The sequence below is a fragment of the Acomys minous genome (genome assembly GCF_964271855.1).
Source record: "Acomys minous genome assembly, chromosome: 1".
NCBI classification, from domain to species: domain Eukaryota; kingdom Metazoa; phylum Chordata; class Mammalia; order Rodentia; family Muridae; genus Acomys; species Acomys minous.
The window spans coordinates 140,544,275-140,566,294 of NC_140483.1; the positions used below are offsets into that span (position 1 = coordinate 140,544,275).

The 22,020-nt window shown below is 41.7% G+C and overlaps 1 protein-coding gene across 2 annotated transcripts; it reads right to left on the bottom strand.

Moving 5' to 3' along the window:
- Positions 1–5,637: 5,637 nt before the first annotated feature.
- SPACA1 (sperm acrosome associated 1) lies at positions 5,638–21,612 on the bottom strand. Of its 2 annotated transcripts, XM_084792642.1 has the most exons (7): positions 21,306–21,609; positions 16,414–16,470; positions 14,117–14,218; positions 13,234–13,340; positions 11,804–11,939; positions 6,557–6,677; positions 5,638–6,006 (listed from the first exon to the last, which is right to left on the bottom strand). In XM_084792642.1, exons 1-7 carry the CDS (start codon positions 21,514–21,516, stop codon positions 5,850–5,852), a joined length of 891 nt encoding a protein of 296 aa, XP_084648768.1. In that variant the 5' UTR covers positions 21,517–21,609; the 3' UTR covers positions 5,638–5,849. The 2 variants fall into 2 exon arrangements, with proteins under 2 accessions (XP_084648768.1, XP_084648769.1); XM_084792643.1 differs by lacking the exons at positions 14,117–14,218; positions 16,414–16,470 and having other exon boundaries at positions 21,306–21,612.
- Positions 21,613–22,020: the final 408 nt, after the last annotated feature.

A 22,020-nucleotide genomic window follows, 5' to 3' on the forward strand; every position in this document is an offset into this window, starting at 1 on the left:
TATCTCTGATCAAGTTGTCCGTGTGATAGAAAACATCTTGTCTTTCACAGCTTCTGACTCTTACTGAAAACCAAAGTTAGATGTTGGACATTTTTTTTTCACCCACACCACCATTTAAAAGAAATGCCAAAAAGGAATAGGAATTTTTTTGATATTCAAATTCTACACTTTGTAAAATAAATGATATTGAGGCTTTTTCTTTATGAAGAAAATTTAGGATTCAGCAATTATTTAAATCATACTTTTATAGACATACATGCTAGCCTATTATTCTTCATAGATGTCCATGTATTTCTACATATATGCTTATCTGTCATTAACTTTTATTCAACAGTGTTTATTTTTATGCAACATGAAGCACTCAGACAGGATCCAATAGCAAAGCTGGCATGAGTGGGGCCAGAGAATGCAGTTTTTAAAAAAGCTTATGCTGAGCTAACCATATGCTGTTTGAATTTCTTAGTCACTCACATACATGAAAATTGTATGTTGAGGACAACAGAAACACTACAGCTTTGCTTCTGGATGATAATCTCCCCTGACTCTTTAAAAAAAAATATTGCTTCCTTCCAAGAGTTACTGAGACAAAATTCAAAAAAATCTTTCAGACAAATGGGTGAGGTTTAAGCTGTCTCATCAGAGAGGCACTGCAATATCTGTATTAGTATGCAGCACCCCAAGGTAACACCAATATGTGCTTTACAAGGAAGAGCGATCACCTGACAGTAATAAGATTATGTTCTTCCAGAGCAAACAGTATAAAGCCCTAGAGACAGACGGGGAAGGACACGGTGCAGGATTTACTCTTTCATATACTCTAGGGATGCACCATGCAGCATGAGGTTCCTGGAGTTAGGAAGCCAAGGAGCACATATGCCCAGATGCTGGGTGTCTCTGTATCTGTGCTGATGATGCAGGCTACTTCCTGGAGTTCTGAGAGCCTCAGGCTGATGGTTAAAGGTGGCAGAGGATGGAGTGAGGTGAGGTATTGAATGGAGGCTTCGGGGAAGGTGCAGAGAAGTGGTAAGAGATGCAGAGTCATGGGAGGCTGTGGGGGAAGGGGAGCCAAAGGGCAGTGGGATAAAACCATCAGAATAGCAGGAAAGGAAACCAGACTTGGTGGAAACATTTGGCGCACTTGACGTATGGACCTGGAGAGAGAAGGCAGTGAAGAGACTGTGCAGTTCAAGGCAGGATTTGGTGACTTAGATGTCCAAAACCTAACTTTGCTCTTCAACAAGTCAGAAGCTGTCAGAGACAAACTGTCTCCTATCATACAAACAACTTAATCACATAAATAATACGTGAAAATAAAAGGGCACAACCTTCAGAGCCATCATAGTAAGTGCATAATTGGTTCTGTTACTTTGAAATAGCTGATTGATCACCACAGTGAAGGGTGATTAATTCTAAAATGGAAGTCCTTCCAAAACAACAAAGGAAACACATTTAAAAGTACAAAAGGGATCCAACAGAAAAATCACCTTAATTTTAAAACACATGAAACAGAAGTTATTTAAAATCCACTTGAGAGCACTGAAAGCATTCTATTGTAAACAGAAGGAAGTTGGATGCTGTGGCTTGAGTGACACTATCTGACTCACTGCGTGTCTTGTCCGTATTGTAGAAAACAATCACAGCCTGTATCTACCAACCACCTTCTCGCTAAATGCTGACCTGGAGGCATCTCCATCAGCCACGGCTATTCTGAGGAACTCTAAATACCCCTGTCTTGTTCTTACCTGCAATGAGAGAATGAATTAGGAAGCAAGTTCTTGTTGAAAAGGATTTTTGCGTTCCCAGTAGGACTTTAAAAGACCCTGGTTAGATCGATGCATAGCCTACCTTAGCGAGGTGAAGATCAGCAATGTGTTAAAAGGCCAATAGAAATAAAGTCCTCTGCCACATCCTCCACCAGCCTGTCCGTCTATCTCTACTCTAGCTCCACTAGCCGTCTCTCAGGATGCTCCGTACTGATTCAAAAGTCTTCCGACCTGCTCTTTCCCCTGTGTAGGCTTCGCCCCCCTTTTAATCAGGGTAAAACTGACTTGATAAAATCTTCACCTATTATTGCTTTATAAAAAAAAATTTCAGGCTTCCTTAGGTGGATTCAGTACACTGGGGTCTACATAACAATGTACTGACCACCGGTAGTATACATGGGACTTAGTTAAAGGATACAGCCCAAGAGAAGAGGGATCCGATCATTTGGGGGTTTTCGACATAAGTGTATGTCGTTAAGTCAATGTTTGTTGAGTCAAAAAAGGGTTCTCTCTGGGCATAGGATGCTGTTCTGAAGACTGTTCAAAATACTGTCTTACAAAAGGCAGTGACCAATGGCTTGGCCTTCAAAAGGGAAAACTCTTCGGCACACTACTAATTTCATATAAGCTGTGCTAATTTTTTTTAACCCACGACAATGTAATAGTCTGAAAATAGCCCTAGCATTCTGAGAGACTGGCATCTTTGCTGACCTTCACAGTCAAAAGTTGATAAAACACCTGAAGTCACTTAAGACTTACGGCTGCTGGCCTCCTGTGTATTCAGACTTTAAGGTGCTTTTAAGGGAACAATTCAAAGACCAACCTTGATTGCCTTGGATTGCCCCCCACGTCATCAACTTTTATAACTAAGAAAATGCATAGCTGTGATCTTTGTTATGTACTCTTCCGTGCCCCTGCGCCAGGGTAATACATGTGTACCATTTGCTGAAAACAGCAAATACAGAAGATGAAAGCGACTTCCAAAAATGTACTATAAAAGTTAGAAGCAACCACTTATGGTTATTGGTTGGTAAACAATGATGTTTGTTTTCTGGGTCATTTGGAACGAGTGACTTATATTCCTGTAAAACTGTTAAAGATTTCGGTAACTTATCCCTTTCCTTCGCCATGTAATGCTTACCTAGACCGTTCACACCCCTCACAGATAGGCAGACATCACTCACACTTTCAGCTCATAGCAACAGACCAGATATTCATAGGAACGGACAGACAGAAAAACAGGGGCAGCATTCACGAGACAGCCTTCAGGCCAGCCCAGATCCTGACTGATGCAACAGACACAGGATGGAGGACACAAGGGGCATGAAGTACACAATTCAAACCTGGACTGACCCTTGGCTGCCGCACCGCTCGACTACTGGTTCTTCTCTTAAGCAGCTTTATTCAGGCCTTCTTTCTTCTTTCTCGGAGAATCCCAAGCCACGCCCCTCACGCTCATTTATACCACCCAAACAGCCAATCACACTAAGATACGTCTCACGCGCTGATAGGCTCGTGAGTAGCGGGCCTTTTTCAAATAAGGGGTTGTTTGTTTAAATCAGCGGCTCCGGCTGCATGCCAGGTACCATGTGGAGGCAGGGGTCCACAAAGGGCTCTGTGGCTCCCCACACTTGGCTAGACAACTTCCAAGGGGAATTGCTTTGGTTTCTTTCCTCGAGAGCTGCCACTGCGTTCTTGGTGACTTGGACTCAGTCACTAATGCACTGCAATCTATGTGTTCAATTACTACAACAGGGGAGTGGGTGGCTTCAAGGAAGCCCACTGTACCCGTTACTTTTATGTTGTGATAAAGCACTCGGACGAAAAGCAGCCTAAGAAAGGGTTTATTTGATCAGTTGCATGGGCTTAGTCCACAATGGTGGGGCAGGCATGGTATCATGTGGTGGGAGCAAGAAGCTGGCTGATGACATGTCATACTACTTCATGGAGGATGTAGGGCAAGGCTATACACCCTGAAAGCCCCACACCAGCGATGTACTCCTCCATCAGTGCTGCACCTCCTACTGGTTCCAAAACCTGCGCCCCCACAGTGCTGCTAATACGAATCTATTGGGGACATTGTTCATTCAAAACACAACAGTGGGGCCGAGTACTATAGATGTATATAAAGCGCTACCATTGTCAAAACCTATTGCTGATTTGCTGCGTGTGATGCTGAGCCCTGCATCATCGTCACCTGCAAACCTTTCAGGAAAGTTTTGCTCAAAAGTTCATTTTACATCTTTGTTCCATATATTGGGGACATAGTTCATCTATGTCCTCAATGGAGAGTCACGGGGTATGCATCACATTGAAAGTGTGGTAAGCCCTGAATAAAGAAGGTTCCTCAACTTATTTTTTTTTAAAAAGACATATATCAACTAGAATGCTTCAGTATTAACTACTGTATCCAACAATGTGTAATCCTCCTTGACTTAAAATAATGTGTGTTATCTATTGCCGGTTAATTAAACACCACGTGCGACATAATCCTTTCTCTGGAACTCAAGCCAGCAGAGTTCTGAATGTTTTCCCAGGTCCATGCTCCAGCCTTAGGATGATCAGAGTGTTGGAATTTGGGCTGATAGTTTTTACTGGTCAGATTGCCCAGCGGTGGTGGCGCATGCCTTTAATCCCAGCAGTTCGAGGCCAGCCTGATCTACAATGCAAGTCCAGGACAGCCAAGGCTACACAGAGAAACCCTGTCTCAAAAAACAAACAAACAAACAAACAAAAAAAAAAACCTTTTACTGGTCAGAAGTGGGCACACTGCACCATCCAACCAAAAGAGCTAAGAAAGTACTGTCCTAGGCCAGGTGTGGAAGGCAGGCAGTTGGAAACAATGCACGAACAGCACTCAGCACAACTAGCCTTGTTCAATAGCTGACTCAACTCTAACGTCCACCGAAATGCAGTTGGGATCTACTGCCATTCTGGCCTTTAAAACAAGGGTTGATATAATTACTACGCTTTACTGGCTCTTTACTAAAGGTGCATGATCACACAAGCTCAGAAATGAGAAGTGGAAGCATTTGTCTGAGGTAGGTGTTATAAATGCTCTTTTTGAAGATAATCTGAAAACTATCTCTCTTCACTTAAGGTCTCCAATAGAATTCCCGCAACAGATAAAAATCATTTTCTAACCACTTGATCCTTGTTCCTCTCAGATAAAACTGCTGTGTAACAGAAATAAACAGGGTAACTTCGTGATATGCCTTTTCTGCTTGTTAGAGCAAGATATACCATAAATGCCCGTTTCCAATGTCTTCTGCCCAGTGTATATCATAAATCATAAAATAACAGCAAAGAAGTCAACACAGAATCCATCTAAACAGAAGAAACTTAATGTATCCTTAAAAACAACTGCTGAAAAAGCCTACTGAATATAATTTGTAATGCTTTTGAATCTCGTCTGCTAGCTGGATGAATTGATGGTATTCTGTTATCTTCTGCATACTAAACACAATGAGGTACTTGTTAGTGCTGGTTCTAGAATTGCTAAGTCCCAGTTTCTGTGAGAAGTACAGATCACTAAATCACATCATTATCTCAGCCAACTCCAAGTGCTTGTATAGTTCGTCCATCTGTGTTTCCTTTATACAAACACAAACAAACTACCTAGTCTATGTAAACTGCTCTGGGCATTACTTGGCACATAGCATTCACCAAGACTTGGTTGCTACCACTACTTCATGGTTTACACGTGATATTTTATACATTATATCCCATGCAGAGACTATGAAATATTAATTACCTTAGCGGCTCAGCCTAGCTCTTCCTGGTGGGAGAAAGCTTACTATCCAAGGCAACTTCTATATTTTTCTTATTTAGGACGGAAAAAAGTAAATGACCTCACAAGGGACCGAAGTAATAAAAAAAACAACTATTTGTTAATACCATGAACTAATTAAAAGAGGATGTGACAACTGTACCACAGAGCTGGATTGAACAACAGCTGTCTCAATACTACCTCTGCACCACTGAGGTAAATTCCATCACTGAAATATTTCAGTATATATTTTATTTTTATAATAGTGAATCTGATATGCTCTAGTGGTCCTTGGCTTCTCACGCATCATCCGTGAATCATTCATTCCATTCACTCAGTGCATCTTCTTCGTGTACTGGCATGTCCGTCGGTGCCTGGTCAAGAGAGGTCGAGTCTTTGTACCGCATAGAACTCATCTCGGAGTGTATCTCAGTTGTTGAGGTTTTCGCCCCCCAGAAGGATTTCACTGCCGCCCTGTGGGGGGGGGGAGGGGGGGAAACAGGAACAAAGGTCACAATAAAAAAAAAGCAGAACCCAAACTAATGAGGCTCATGTTTACATTTCTGTTATTTAGAAGTGCCTTTTACTCAAAGTTCAATTCCACTTGGGAGAAAGCCACCTGCACTGTGATTGGTGAGCCCTCAGATTTGCTGGGTATAATACACATATCATTTTTTTTTTAATTTAAGTGAATTGGGAGGTTACAATAACCAAGTTTTAAAGCACCAAGAGCTACGGGGAGGCAGCAGGAGTATTCAATTAAAAAAAAAAAACAATTGTCTGGTAAAATTGTAAAATGCTTGTCTGAAAGTTCTCCTATGGCCAGGAATAAGTCATGGTGTTGGTTTTTTTGTTTTGTTTTGTTTAAGTATCTATTTACAAGATGGAGGAGCCCGAAAGGACTTAGTATCAAGACACATAGAGGAGACAGTGTGGGGCAATGGTTTGAGCTTCACTGCAAATGCATGGGGATCAAGGAGGACGTCAACCAAAGAGAGGCAGCGCATCCCAGCCATTCACCTACCAATTTACGATGATGAAGATCAGTACGAAGATCACGAATATGCAGATAATTACTCCTACGGTCAGCACGAAAACTAAGACTGCATCCGTGTCTGGCCTGTTTGACCTTCTCATGTGCAGTTCTACAAGGAGAGAGACACCCAGTGAGAGACACCCAGGAACATGTGTGGTCAGCTCTCTCGCTGGACCGTTCCTGGAAAGGTGATTTTGGGGTATGTTTTTTTCACTTCTCTGAGATAAATAAAAGAGTCATTGCTGGCAACAGGGTAGGGTACGCTTAAGTTTCCTAACAACTGGCAGAGAACTGCCTCATACTGCCTTTCCTGGCTACGTTTCTCCGATCTCTCTCAGAGCTCAGCCTGCCTATTCATTTTCCAAGTGACTTATTTTGGTAATCTGAAGTCTTTAATTTTGATTCAGTCTGACTTATTCAATGTTACTTTTTATGGTGACTCTGAGTCATGTCTAACTTTTGCCTATTACTAAGTCATGCAGACTTTCTCCCATTTCCCTCAAAGCTTCACAGAGTTAAATTTTATGCTTAGGATTAGGCTATGCCTCTGATTTTTTAAGACATAAAGCTGGGGTTGACCCTCAGGGTTTTCCGTATAGTATCCGCACACTGCTCCTAAGTCAGGCACTCTCTTGCAAACAAGGTTGCCAGGGAGGCAGAGCTGGTCTGCAGTACATGTGATGGCACCACTACACTACAACCTGGTGAAGAGACAGCTTATATCTGTGACGTACTTTATGAATGCAATAGCTCCCCAATGGCTCTTTTGTTCCCCTAATTCTAAAACCACACACAAAAATAATCCATACAGAAAAGGGCCATATGACTAAATGCTGTATTATACAGGTAAGTAAAACAGGGAACAGAGAGGTCTAATTATTTCTTTAAACTAGGGTTTGGCTATTTTAACATTTTAAGTTTAGTGTGTACCAGTCTGTGAGAAGTGCTCTCCTGCACAGCAGTCTCCTGGATTTGTTCCTATCCTCGCAATGCTGTGGACTACAAGCCGCTTTTCTCAGTAGTCATATAGAACAAATGCAATTCAGTGATCTCCCTTTAAACAGTCCTAAGTACAATCGCAAAGGTGTACTTATACTTGCTTTCCAATGTTGAAGATTTTTTTTTTAATTTAATGATTTCAGATTTGTAGAAGTGGAAGGTTTTTACAACAGACACACACAGAGAGAGAGAGAGAGAGAGAGAGAGAGAGAGAGAGAGAGAGAGAGAGAGGAGTTCTGAGGAGCCCTGCAAAATTCATTTGGTTTTATTCCCTAGGACCCAGCATCAGCTGAGAGAGGATGAAAAGTAAGGAGGTTGCAGAGTCTCATCCCTAAGAAGAGTACTTATCTTGCGAAGGGCCACACGGACCACTTGTATATCTAATTTTCTTAAGAAGGCCGAATTTCCTCTCAAATTTTTCTAATAAGAATTTTAATGAAATTAAAATTAATGAAAAATGGGTTGAATTTCAATACTTAATGTTTTAAATAAACACAGTGTACACATCCATTAGTTTCTTATTACTACCAAATCAAAGTACCATAAACTGGGTGACTTAGCAACAGCATAAATTTGCTTCATATTCTGAATTCTATAAATAATTTTTAAAATGTATTGTGGGGCCCAGTGAGTCTTGTGGACGTTGGGAGGTGGGGGTGTGTGCTACCTTCTTGGCTTCTGGTCGATCCTGCCTGGATCCCGCCTGGATCTGCTTTCGTCTGCCCCTCTTCCGCCTTGCCTCTCTCTCATTCCTCTTCTTCCTTTATTCCCTCCCCCCTTCTCTTAATTCTCCCCCTCTTTCTTCTTCCCTTTCTTTCGCCTCTTTCCAAAGTTCCCTATATTAGGATAGCAGCTACAATCTCATCTTAACTGATTACATCTTCAATTACCTCTTTTTCTTTTCTTTTCTTTTTTTTTTAAGATTTAATTATTTATTATGTATACAGTGGTCTGCCTGCATGTACATCTACAGGCCAGAGGAAGACACCAGATCTCATTACAGATGGTTGTGAGCCACCATGTGGTTGTTGGGAATTGAACTCAGGACCTTTGGAAGAGCAGCCAGTGCTCTTAACCTCTGAACCATCTCTCCAGCCCCAACCTCTTTTTCAACACATCTACAATCTAAGTACCGAGAAGTTAGGAGATCAACATATCTTTTAGGAACATATAATTAAACCCCAAAACAATGTCTAATTATGGAAGACAATAATTGTGAGTGAAAGCATGATAGAGAAAGGAGAAAGAAACAAATAGCAATGGGAAATGCTCTCTTCTTCTTTTTGTTTAAAGACAGGGTTTTGGTATGTTGTCCTGGCTGTCCTGGAATTTATTCTGTATACCAGGTTGGCCTTAAACTCACAGAGCTTTGCCTGTCTCTGTTTCTCAAGTGCTGGGAGTAAAGGCAGGCACCACTACATCTGTCAGAATTTTCCATTGGCTACATTTATCCTTTTAGAAGATTTCTATTACATATTAGATTCATTCCAATACTGTAAGGTGTGGATATTTATAACAAAAGCATTTATTTGATGTCTGAACAAACAAAAAGGTCTGCTGCATGAGAGTGTGAATTACCATTTTCAGAGACACTAATGGGTACTGAAGTATTCTGAAGGCATTTTGTTGTTTAAATGTGCATGTTCTAAGTGGCAGGGCTACCTAACTATCTCTGAGCTACTGCAGGAAAGAAAAATCAACATTGTCTCATTAAAGGATAAGGGTCTGGGGACTGAGCTCTAGCTTACACACTAAACAGATGATGTTCCTTTCCAATTGTGAAGATGCTAAGTACTAAAAGGTCCCTATTAGGGGCCAGGAAGTGAGGACCAAGTCCACAAATGGCACAGACACCTATAGCATCATAAACTACAGCAAGTTGAAAATGTTTATGAAGTGAGGTGGTCTTCCAGTTGTCTGGTCTTCTTGTGCTTTTCTTAATAGTTACTTGCTACTGACATTATCTTTTAGATGGTATCTCAACATAATGGTTGTTAGCTTTTACCTTGAAAATGTTTTGCGAGTTGCAAACTAACAACACATCAAGAAAATTTTAAAACCTCACTTAAAACCCTTTGCAGCTTATTTTCATTTCAGTAAAGAGCATTGCATGACATGGATGGTACTCTAGAGTACAAGAAAAACTTTCAAGACTCAGAAATAGCTTCAAGAAGTGCACAGACTGCCTTAAAATTACCTATCACTTCTAGAAGGTTGTATATAAAGACATGGCCCTGAAAGTAAGAGCTCTGGAGTCTTTAAAGATATGACAGTTAATTTGATTGTCATCTTGGCCACATCTGGAACCAACTACACCCAAGCAGATGGGAAACTTGTGAGGGATTTTTCTTGATTGGATCAGTTGAGGTGGAAAGACTCATCCTAAATCTGGGCCACACCTTCTGGGTGCCAGCTCACATGAAAGAACATGGAAGAGGGAAGTGTTCCTCTTTGCCTACTTACCCTCACTCTTGCTGACAAGTTCATCTACCCTGTCACCGAGGCATGGCTTGCTGGTACTAGGCTCTACATCTTTGAGACTCCAGATTTAGTTAGAAGAAGTTGTGGGCATCCAGCCTCATGGACTGAACTAGTACTGGACTCTTGGCCTTCCATAGGGGGAGAGCTCCTGTTGGGCTATCTGAAGCACAGTCGTAAGCCACTCTAATAGATCCCCCTTTAATATGCATCCTGTCAGCTACGCTCCTCTAGAGACCTCGAACACAAGTGAGTATCAAAAAAACCTCGTGACCAGACACTCCCACCAACAATGACAGTGACATTAAAGGTAGTTAAGAGCAACTGAACATGGAAGACGCTATAGGTTAGGCTGAGTGAACATGAACATATATTTCATTTCACAGGAGAAACAATTTCTAATATGCAAGGTCATGTTCAAGACTAGATCAAGAACTTTAATATTTAATTACCAAAATATAATTCATAGCCAGGTGTGATTGCACATGCCTTTTACACCAGCGCTGAGGAAGTAGAGACAGGCAGATCAGTTTGAGGGCAGCTTTGTCTATACAGTGAGTTTCAGGACAGCCAGGGCTACCTTAGAGAAACCCTATAAATACACACATGTGCGTGCATATGCACGCGTGCGCGCGCGCACACACACACACACACACACTTCAGATGGATAGCTTCTAAAGAGAAATGTTCTGATTTAATAAGTTTTAATCATATTTTTTCCAATAATCGCTCACAACAATCCATTTGTCTGTCTTCACTTTCATAGCGGAAATAAATGCACCAATATATTTCAAGTTGAAGGTCTGGTTCTTGTTTTTGTTTTTTAAGGTCAACTCTTTTGTTTAAAGGTCCATTTATTTATGTGTATGAATGCTTTCTTTGCATCCTTCTTCTGGGACGTTGTGAGCTGCCACGTGAGTACGGGAATTATTCTTAGGATCTATGGAAGAGCAGCCAGTGCCCTTAACCACCGAGCCCAGGACTGGGTTTAAAGAATCAGGTTCATTTGGTAACTCACGTGCCAGATCCATAGAGAGCTAGTGAATTAGCAGCTCTTGGGTGAGGCTGGTAGTGATACGAGTTTTCTTTTTGTTGTTGTTGTTGTTGTTTACTTTATTAATTTATTCTTGTTACATCTCAATGGTTATCCCATCCCCTGTATCCTCCCATTCTTCCCTCCCTCCCATTTTCCCCTTATTCCCCTCCCCTATGATTGTTCCTGAGGGGGATTACCTCCCCCTGTATATGTTCATAGGGTATCAAGTCTCTTCTTGGTAACCTGCTGTCCTTCCTCTGAGTGCCACCAGGTCTCCCCCTCCAGGGGACATGGTCAAAGGTGAGGCACCAGAGTATGTGAGAAAGTAATATCCCACTCTCCACTCTACTGTGGAGAGTGTTCTGTCCATTGTCTAGATCTGGGTAGGGGTTTAAGGTTTACCGCCTATATTGTCCTTGGCTGGTGCCTTAGTTTGAGCGGGACCCCTGTGCCCAAATCTGCCTATCATAATGTTCTACTTGTAGGCTTCTAGGACCCTCTGGATCCTTCTACTTTGCCATTCTCCCATGCTTCTCTCATCTAGAGTCCCACTAGAATGTCCTCCCCTCTGTCTCAGTTTCCTGGTAAGTGAAGGCTTTCGTGGGACATGCCCCTTAGGCGAATATGCAGATATAAGTTTTTAAAAGCCCTTCAGGTAGTTTTGATGTTCCTGAAGGTGAGTTTTGAGACACAGGCAAACCAAAACCCCGCTGGACACTTACCACTTGTTGTGTAGACTGTGAACTTAACAGAAGCCACCACTTCATTGCTGTCCAGGGTGTCACACTCAAAAGCCATGGGATGAAGTTCTCTTCTTACTTCCAGGATTGCTGAGTCATTTACAAGGATAACCGGTTGCTATTAAGGAAAAGGGTATGAATGGTCTTGACTGAGCTCACTGGTTACAAATGGAGACAGTGAAAGACAAGCAGGAGTGGCCGGATCACAGGCAAATGTGATAGGTTCGGCAGTATAACGAAGCAGAGCTCTAACAAAAGGAGAGTGGCTTACTCTCTTGGCCTCGAAGGTGATTAACTGAACATATATGGTTTAGAAGCAGATAAATCTAAACTGCAAATCTCAATCCCGTTGACTATGGTGTTTTCTGTACTTGTTAGTTTTTGTCAGCCTGACACAAGTTAGGGTCATCTGGCAATAGAGAAATTCCCTCTATATAACTGGTCTGTCTGCAAGTATGGGACATTTTCTTGATTAATGATTGATGTGAGCAGGTCCAGACCAGTGTTGGGTGGTACCACCCCCGGGCAGGTGGTCTTGGGATGTATAAGGAAGTAGGCTGAACACGTCACGGAGACCAGTGTTGGGTGGTGCCACCCCTGGGCAGGTGGTCTTGGGATGTATAAGGAAGTAGTCTGAACACGTCATGAAGACCAGTGTTGGGTGATGTCACCCCTGGGCAGGTGGTCTTGGGATGTATAAGGAAGTAGGCTGAACATGTCATGAAGACCAGTGTTGGGTGATGTCACCCCTGGGCAGGTGGTCTTGGGATGTATAAGGAAGTAGGCTGAACATGTCATGAAGACCAGTGTTGGGTGGTCACCCCTAGGCAGATGGTCTTGGGATGTCTAAGGAAGTAGGCTGACCACGTACATCATGGAGAGAAAGTCCCCATGGTTCTGCTTCAGGTCCCTGCACTGAGATCCCTCAGTGACTAACTGTTCATCGGCATATGTGCTTCAATAGCATTTCCTTCCCAAGCTGGCATTGGTTAGTATTTTATCATGGCAATAAAAAACCAAACAAGACACTTTCTGTACCTCAATTACTTAACACATTTTTAAAAAGTTTATAGGGTTGTTATATGTCTTTTACATGAACTCTAATACTTAGCTGATATCTGGCATTTAAACCACTTTTGATTAATGTTATCTATTGTTTATCATGCCACGTCTATATAACCCAGTAAGAATCTTGAATCCAAAAACAAAATACATCATAAAATGTGTGAATTTGAGTTATGATTATAGGTGATCCTAAAACATATGTACTTTTAATTTGACAAAAAATGAATACTGTAATAAAATTGCATGATGTTTAGCTCTATTTTTTCAAATTGATGTCTTAAAACATCAGAACTTGGCACCAAATGTTAATCACTAACAACACTAGATTATATACAGCCTTTACTTACTTGGTCTGGCTTTAGAAGCTTCCATATATATTTGAAACGATTTTCAGGAGTTATATGAACACATGATAGCCTTGCAGTTTCAAGACTTTCAGAAATTGGTCTACCCCCTGAAAAAGAAGAAAAATAGACAAATACAACTGGGCAGAAAATTATTACCTGGCCATTCTTTTAATCAACAATTTAAATTATATCAACAGCCAAGGGCCAGAAGATGTGACACTACCAAGGCACTGAGCATATAATACACAGGCCTCCACAACCAGATATATGTATACATCATATGAGTGTTAGATTGACTCTGAAAATCCAACTTTCTAATTTCTCCAGTTGAATAAACAGATGCAAATTCATGGTGGAATCTACTGAAGATCCTTGAGAATGCAAAAGGGGCCAGGTTAGAGTCCAGGTCTCAAATCCTATCTCCTTACAGTGGTAAATAACATTACTGTAAGGGAAACTTTTCACTGTCTAGGGACCCTTCCTCAAATATCACGCTGTTGTAAAAAGCCACACTCAGTTGGAGAGGTCAATTAGACAATGCAGACTCTGAATCCTGTAATTGGGAGTCTGATTATAGAGATGTCACCAAAAGAAGCAAGTGGGCAGACAGGTGCCTACAGCACCAGAAGCGTCTCACTCCAGGGCAGGCTCACACACAGACTCCAAGCCCAGTGACTCTCCAGCTTATCACAGAGTCTGCACATCACTAAGATGTAATTCAAAAGCACGGCTACTTACAGCTCCAACTGTCTAGAGAAAGGGAATTTAATATTCTGTTATTTCTTTTTATCAGTTGATTGCCTCCCTGTACTCAGTAGTAAAATGAGGGAAAGGATGTTTCTCAGGCATAAACCCTCTTTCAGCAAGTATGGATTCAACTCACAGCCACAATCAGCAGGTCCACGGCATTCTTCCACACGAACAATACACTTGGATTCACCTCCAGGGCATCCATTGGTTAAAATAACTTCTCTGATACCAACACCTTTAGTTAAAGGAATGAGCAAATGCTTAAATAAAAAAAAATAAATAACTGCAAAGGGCCTTTCTTCCCATTCGTCTGTATTTTCTTTACTTAAATTTTGTTTTGTTTTGAAATTTTTCTTTTATTTTAAAAATTAAATTCCTAAATTCAGTATGACAACATGTAGACTCTTGTAGACTCCCCACTCCAGTTACTTTTTAAAACAATATTAGTTCAAGAACATTTCCCAAAGTACTTGGTTGCTATTTCCATCAGAAAAAAAAAAAGAGATTCTATGCTGACATGCACATTTGAAAATACTACAATGAAGTTAAAAATAACCTTCTATAGTATGCTAATAAATGTACTACCACACATACTTTTTCATTGACTAAAATATAAAACTTACATTTCAATATCTTTGAAATCATAACTCATTTATAGTTGTGCATGTTTTCAATTGATTAAAAAATTTCCTTTTTAGAGTACACAAAAATGCTTCCCACAGCCAGAAAAATCAGATTTGATGTAAAATATAGGCTTACGCAAATGTATTTGATCATGGAACTTTTCAGAGTTGGGGTTGGAGCTCCTGGAAGAAATCCCAACCATCCATGGTGCTTTTTACTAGCTGTGCTGACAAAGTCTCTGTCTGAGGTATAGATGGGACAAAGCTATTGACTGCACCTCTATTTCTGGCAAGAGACCCTTTCTGAAACCATCACACATGTAGTGCTTCTTAGCTCATCCCAGAGCGCCACTGGTTTCTAATCCCATCTTGCACTGCAACAGGCTAGGCAGAGTCCACCTTCATTTCTTGCTCGCTAGAGTCCACTCTTCAGCCCCTAAAAAAGTGTTGATCATAAGCTCATTCCAAATACAGGAGAAGCTCCAGGTGACAGGTGGCTCACACACTTAAGAGTACATGCAGGTCACCTGGAGAGCTTTCTAAACAGCAAGTTCCGTCCACAGCTTGGGAGGAAAAAGTCTGAAATCCTATATGTCTAACAAGTTTCTTGGTGATGCTACACTTTCAAGGGCTAAGGAGGTGGACTGACCCCTACAAGATCGGGAGAAGGGGGGGTCAAAGATTACAGGAGTTGTTATAAAAATAACCCTACTGTGAAAAATTCTCAAGTAGCAGCGGCAGCAACAACAGAATACATACGTTACAACGGAGCAAGGGCTGTTTTATGGTGATGCCTGTCATTCTGACTGTCACTACAAAGCTAAGGCCAGAACCCTATTCTAAGCTACATTAGGGGGAAAAAAAAAAGGTGCCTGGCAGGGTCTAGGAGGAGGGGTGTGAGGAGAGCTTCTTCCTACTGGGTAAGGGGTTTTAGTTTGGGGTACTAAAAGCGTTCTACAGAAAATGCTGGTGTAGTGTTTAGGATCACTGAATTGTATAGTAGGAAGCCGTTAAATGGTATATTTAATGGTTATACATATTTTTTAGCACTCATAATTTTTTTTTAAAAACCCTGTCAATTTCGGTAGCTCTGTCTATTTTGGAAGTCTGATGTCGATGTGTACAGACTAAAATCTCATCCCTGTCGCGTTTCCATGTGGACTTTAATTGGGATAGACAACTTCTACTGTCTTCGCTTCAGGCTGACGCCAGGCAACGGCTATAGAAACCAAGGGACTTCCAGCACTAGCAAGACCAGCTTCCTTGTGAAGTGATCAGACCTATCCATACTTCTTGGTTGCTGGAAACTCAGGCTCAGCCCAGCAATTTGCTTTAACGCATTTAGGGTAGCTATGTAAGAACCAGCGGTCTACATACGTAGCACGTGTATCCTGAATCCCAATCCTATGTGTAAGATATTTTTGGACAATGTCATGGTCTTTCACTTATTCATCTAGCAAAGCGAACACCTCTTTCCTCCAAAATACGATGTACAAATGAGAGGAATGGAATATTTGTAATAGCCTATTGCAAACAAGCCTATTTCTTGGCAAGTTTTCTAAAACAGTGTGGGAATGCATCCATCAGATGCACTGAAGGTCTACCATCTTTGAACATCTCTGAGGCAGAATTCAACTTAGTGAGGACAGTTTATATGCAAAAATACCCCAAACCTGAAAATATACCCTTTGAAGCAATTACCTGGTGCTGTGTGTAAATTATAATAATAGGTATAGAAAGCAATGGGGCATGAGGAAAGTAGTGAAGGCACTTTATCTGAGAAATCGTGATGCTCTGTGCTACTTACCACATGTGACTGTGCACATTCCGAACTCTACTTCTTTGACTATTGTTCTGTTATGAACTAAACATAAAGTTAGAAAACATTACTTAATCATGTGAAAACTTATATAAGCCACAATCTCTTACTTGGGAGGTGAAGGGTACAAGTGACTGTCATATGGGCAACAAATATTTTTAACCATTCTATCAAAACCAGGAAAACAAAGCTGCCCCTCACATAAATACAGCTATCACCACTCTAAATAAAAAGAATCCTAAACCTTTAAGGACATTGGTTCAATTACAAATAACTCAAGGTTTGATTTTGAATCTCTTATATAACACAAAGCATTTCTTTTTCGCTACTAATACATAGTGAATTAAAATCCACCTGAAAAGTATAATAAAAAATACACACAATAGCCCTTGAACTTTAAGAACCATTTTAAAAATTCTCTATTTTCTATTAAAAAGAAAAAAGAAAACAAAATAAACTGTAATACAAAACAATTTGCATCTCCAAATAAGTGTTCATACCAAATGTACTTCAAAATTATAAGTTTCAAATAGACTTCACTCATTTTACTGGTTTAGATGGAAGATTTTGTAGTTTCCAACAATCCATTCCACACTACTTTATTCAGTAGGGACATCTATAACACATACAATTATTTGAATATATCAGTATTTAGGAAGCATAGTTGTCTTGGTTCTAAGTCCCATTTTCTGTTTACTTTCCTCCTGTGATTTGGGAGTTTTGTTTGGGGGACAGGTCTTGCTCCCCAGCACAGGCCAGCCTTGAACACAGTAATCCTCTTGCCTCAGCTTCTTCCAGGTTATAGGTATGTGCTAGCACGCTAGGGTATTTCCTTTCTTCCTAATCATTCTGATGTCTACCACGAGTTCCTATACTTGTAGCATGTAACCAAGTCTTCAGAAACACAGATTAAGACTCAAACCTCAACAGAAAAAAAAAAAGCACACAATGGGCAGCTAAGGGAGAGTGTTAACAGGCACTGGGTCTTCAGGCAGCAAATCACACAGAAAGCTCATCCAACTGGAAGCCCAAAACACAGCTCCCACCACTAAGTAGCTATTTACATTTGAATGGAGCAATTCAAGTCTACCAGTCCTAGTTAACCCTTTGTGAAAATTGCAAGGCCTATCTCACTTGACATTTAAAATGGAATGAAATGGTGTGTGAAAGCATTCTATACATTGCTTAGGGCTGTGTACCCACTTAAGACATAATAGCCCCAATTAAAACTCATTTTGTAGTTAATTAATTTTATATTCTACATTTTCCTATTTCCAATATTGTAAAACATTAGTAGTTTCAAAGACACTGTGTTCTGTATTCGAGAGCATCAAATACAGTACTGTAAATACAGAGAAGGCATTTGATACATATAATTAAATCAACATTGATTTTTGTTAAATGATTTGAATTATCATGGTGATCAATTTAATTTGACATTTTAATACTTTTGGAATGCTTGAATACTTTCAGTTGGTATATTATGAGGCATGAGCTAAAAACTAGACTGTGGGCATAAAGACCTGTGTAAAAGAATGACTGCTGGGCCACTTAAAAGGCATCAGTCAGTCAGCTCTATTATTCACTGCCTATGCTAGTCTAGAAAACATGTCGTTCCTGCTTGAGTTTCCTCAGAGCAGAAAAAAGAAAGATGAGGAGAAGGAACCAGACAATCTCCAAAGACTCTTTCAACTTCAGTATTTTTGATGTATTGAGTATCCATTGGGTCATTTAGTCACTGTTTAAAACTGGAAAAATGATACATATCTGGACTTTCATGTGGCATTTTTTCTAAGTTTCCCATTAATAGAGAAGATAACTAATGAAAAAAATAGTCTTAATATCAGTACCTCAGTAAGATCCCCAGATGGTAATTAATTGGTTGGTGTCAATGTGAAAGGAATGATGTGTCAAAGGCCAGTGTCTTCCTCAACATTTTATTAATGACCTGTAAAAAGAACTTCGGTAACATGCAGACTGAATCTGGGGTCCTGAAAATATGTCTGATGAGGTATTTGGATATGAAAGTGGCAGAGTGGAAGAGCAGCCAAAACTAACAAAACAGAGCCTCAGGTGAAATTGAAGTCCTACAGGTTGAAACCTCAACTGTCCAAAATTACTCTATGGAGTGTCATGAGAGAAGAAACGTAAAAGCCAGCGGTGATCTCAGCGGTGAGCTTTAATAAGCCTAAGAGCATGCTAGTACAGAATGTTTGTGTTTTAGAACATATAGAAGGCACACAGATGAGGAACTAAAGTAATCTAACATACTCTTGTTTTTTATTTTGAATCACTGTTATACATCATTAGCCATCACTTTTCCAACTATATATTTTTACAAAAAAGCCCAAAATGATCAAATTGAAGACTGATTGGAATTGTCTAGAAAGGTGGGCAATTGTGACATACACCAAAGCTCTGAGGTCAATGTGGCTGCCATCTCTCCCTGCTTTGCACTGTCTCTCAGGATCCTGGGGGCAGTCTAGACGCCCTCCTTTTCATCTGTTTTTGCTGAACAGTTAACCGAGTAAGGTTCGACCCCAGGGTTTTTGGTTGTTTGGTTGTTTGTTTTGGTTTTTTTTGGGTTGTACCTTTTGTTTTTGCTTGATGATGGCCAAGGGGGAAATGGACAGATTAAAACATCTCACAATTAATAAACAAATCGAATGATGATCAGAGCCAGCGATATAGAATGTAAAAGCATAGCTAGTCATGTGATCAAAACCTCTATGACCTTGTATGAATATCCTGGATTTTCTCTAACTCAATCAGTAGACCTGGAGTTTCTAAAGATGAAGGAGACACATGGTACATCTTCCAGGAGGAGGAGCCTTCTCCTGAAATATTCTGCTATGGAACTTGAGCCATCTTGCTTTTCTAAAAACACAAGGACAATACCCTTTCCAGATTTCATTTCATACATCAGATTAACGTGACAGGATTTGTAAGTGGATAAATCATGACAGCAGGTTCTTTATGTGGGAACGCAAAGCCAAGAGATGTTGACATGAACAAAACCCGTCGACTAATCTCCCAATTGTTTACAAATCTGAAAATTCAAGTGCTCTGCAATTGTGCGGCAAAAGTAATATTCTCTCCAAAGAAATGAATGCCTTTCATATTTGTCAGACGTATTGTGTTTTGACAATAGTTCAAAAAGGGACCACAATGGTGATGAACGAGACTCTGTTAGAGATTCTGGAACTGAGTTTACATGGTGGATACATTCCAGTTTCCTGCTTAGACACAGAGAATGCAGGTGCATTCAAACTATCTGCCCAGTTTTGGCTGTGCATCTACAAAGGTAGGACATAAAAATTAGGTGGGGGGGGGGCTATAAGATTGAAATTTCCACTAAAGCTTCTCACCAAGTGTTTTTGCTGGCCCTTATTTTTATGAACTACTTGAAGCCGACTTTAAAGCAAAAAGAAAGAAAAGGAAGAAAAGACGCTGCACTAGGTTATAAACAATGGTGACAGTTTTTTGCAGGCCCACAGGCTACAAGGGCCATGCAAAGTCACCAAGGTTCTGAAGTGTTCATATATGCATCACCTGTTTACAGTGCTGGACTCTCAGTCTCCCCATCAAAAGCACTTAGGCTGACACTGCGTGCACCAACAACCCCAGAGGACACACAAATTCCCAGAAGCCCACAGGCGTGGAAACCAAAGCACCAAAAGAACACGTGCACTTAACTTTTCAATGTAAGGGATCGCACTTCTCTCCCTAAGGGTTCACTCACCTCACTATTAGCATTTACAGCTAGAATTCTCCTTCAACCAGCTTAATACTAAAACAGTCCACTCAGATAGAAGTACCGCTCAGAACACAGTCTCTTCTGTAGCCCTTTCTTTCTCACACTTCCTAAGTCTGGGGGCTCTTCAAGATCTCTGTAATGCTGCCGAGGTAGGATCCCCAATAACCTCAGTCAGTCTTTTTTTTTGGGGGGGGGTCTGATGCTAAAAGTCAGTCTATGATCAGGAAGCTAAAGGATCGTAGGTACAGCACCCACGCTATATGTACTGACTGAGAAGCTGCAAGGAAAGCAAAAGCCATCAAGACATCGTCTGCTGGGTAGAGGACCACACTCCTTAGAAGTCGGCCAACTTGCCCCTGACCTGCCAGTGTGTGAGTTCCTAGTCAAAACGTACAGCTGTTTCTACGGTTCTATTGTTTAATGAGCCAGGAGGGTAAGCCATGTTTGTGGGACCAAACACCAGGGTTGCTGCATTCTCTCTTGGGTTAACGCATGATCACCCAACAATGTCATTACTCGGATCCTTCTGTTTTCCACTGCTCCCATTCTTTGAAGGACAAACACTGCGCTGCCTGCTGTCAGGGGTGCTGAGGGCTCTACCAAGATTATGGGAGCTCCGGGACAGTTTTGTCAACATTTTCACCTAGATATGTCACGGCGAAAGGGGCCCTGACTCCCCGAGTTCCCATCTCAAGAATAGGAAAGGAACACAATGGCAAACATCTTGAAACTTGAAAAAAAATGCAACCACCCCCCCCCCCGACTGTGGGAAAATGACTTCAGAGTCAAACACACACACACACACACACACACACACACACACACACACACACACACACACTTCATTTCTTAAAATTATGATTTTCTTCTTCAAAGTAAGACGTTAAGATTATTTCTGGAGCAATTTCTATATTCCTGCTTATTTTCCCAGAGCCTTGGGTGTTAGAACTTCTTTTTTTTAAAGGCCTTAAGATGCACAAAGTAGGTAAACTGGGGACTGGTGTGTGTGTGTCAAAAAACTCTACAAAAGGTAGCATGCTCGGGCAACTCTTTTGTGAGAAAGGGAGGGCTTCTGCCCCCTTCTTCAGGGGCCTCCCGGAGCCCTGGGAGCGGCTGCCCTCACCCTCTTCCACGGCCTCGGCCGGGGTCTCGTTCTCCAGCACTTCGGCATCGTTCTCGGCCTCCTCGTCGGACTCGCTCTCTTCGCCCTCGTGGACCAAGCCGGGTTCCTGGACCGAGGTGACATTCGCTGCCAGTGAGCCCTGCAGGCCCACCAGGAACAGCCAGCCGACTGCCAGCAGCCCTGCCGCGCAGCCCGCGCCTCCGGCGCGCATGCTTCTCGGCCTCCCGGCCGCCCAACGCACAGTCGCAGCCCTGGCTCCGGAGGAGAGGAGCTTCGAACAGCGAGCAGCAAGGTGCTGCGCGCTCTACGCTGCGAAGCCCAGCGTGCCTAGCGACCATTGAGGCGTCACCCGGCGCGCGTCACCTGGTTCTTTCCAGGCCTGGACCACAGGAACCCGGTCCCAGGCTAGGGGGAGGGGGGAGGGCACAAGGGCAGGGCTTCCAGCGCCCCTTCCTGCCTGCCCCACTTTCTGAGCTCACTTGCCACCCTTGCACTCCTGGCAGAAGCCACCTGTACCTGACGTCAGCTTCTTGAGTCGTTTTGTTAACCCAGTGGCCCACCATGACCTTGGGCACCTTGCTTCCATGACATTACTCCCCCCCCCAAGACTCCACGTGACTTGGTTTCAAAATTCCCTGTCTTTAAAATGTATCTTGGAGTCGTGGGGTGATGGTGCACGCCTGTAATCACAGCACTCGGGAGGCAGAGGCAGGTG

Coding starts and splice junctions, on each gene's coding strand:
- SPACA1 (XM_084792642.1), bottom strand. CDS start 21,516: ATGCGCGCCGGAGGCGCGGGCTGCGCGGCAGGGCTGCTGGCAGTCGGC. Junction 13,341..14,116: donor TGGACCTGCTGATTGTGGCT/GTGAGTTGAATC, acceptor CTTCTTTTTCAG/GGGGTAGACCAATTTCTGAA. Junction 6,007..6,556: donor ATCTTCATCATCGTAAATTG/GTAGGTGAATGG, acceptor CCCCCCCCACAG/GGCGGCAGTGAAATCCTTCT.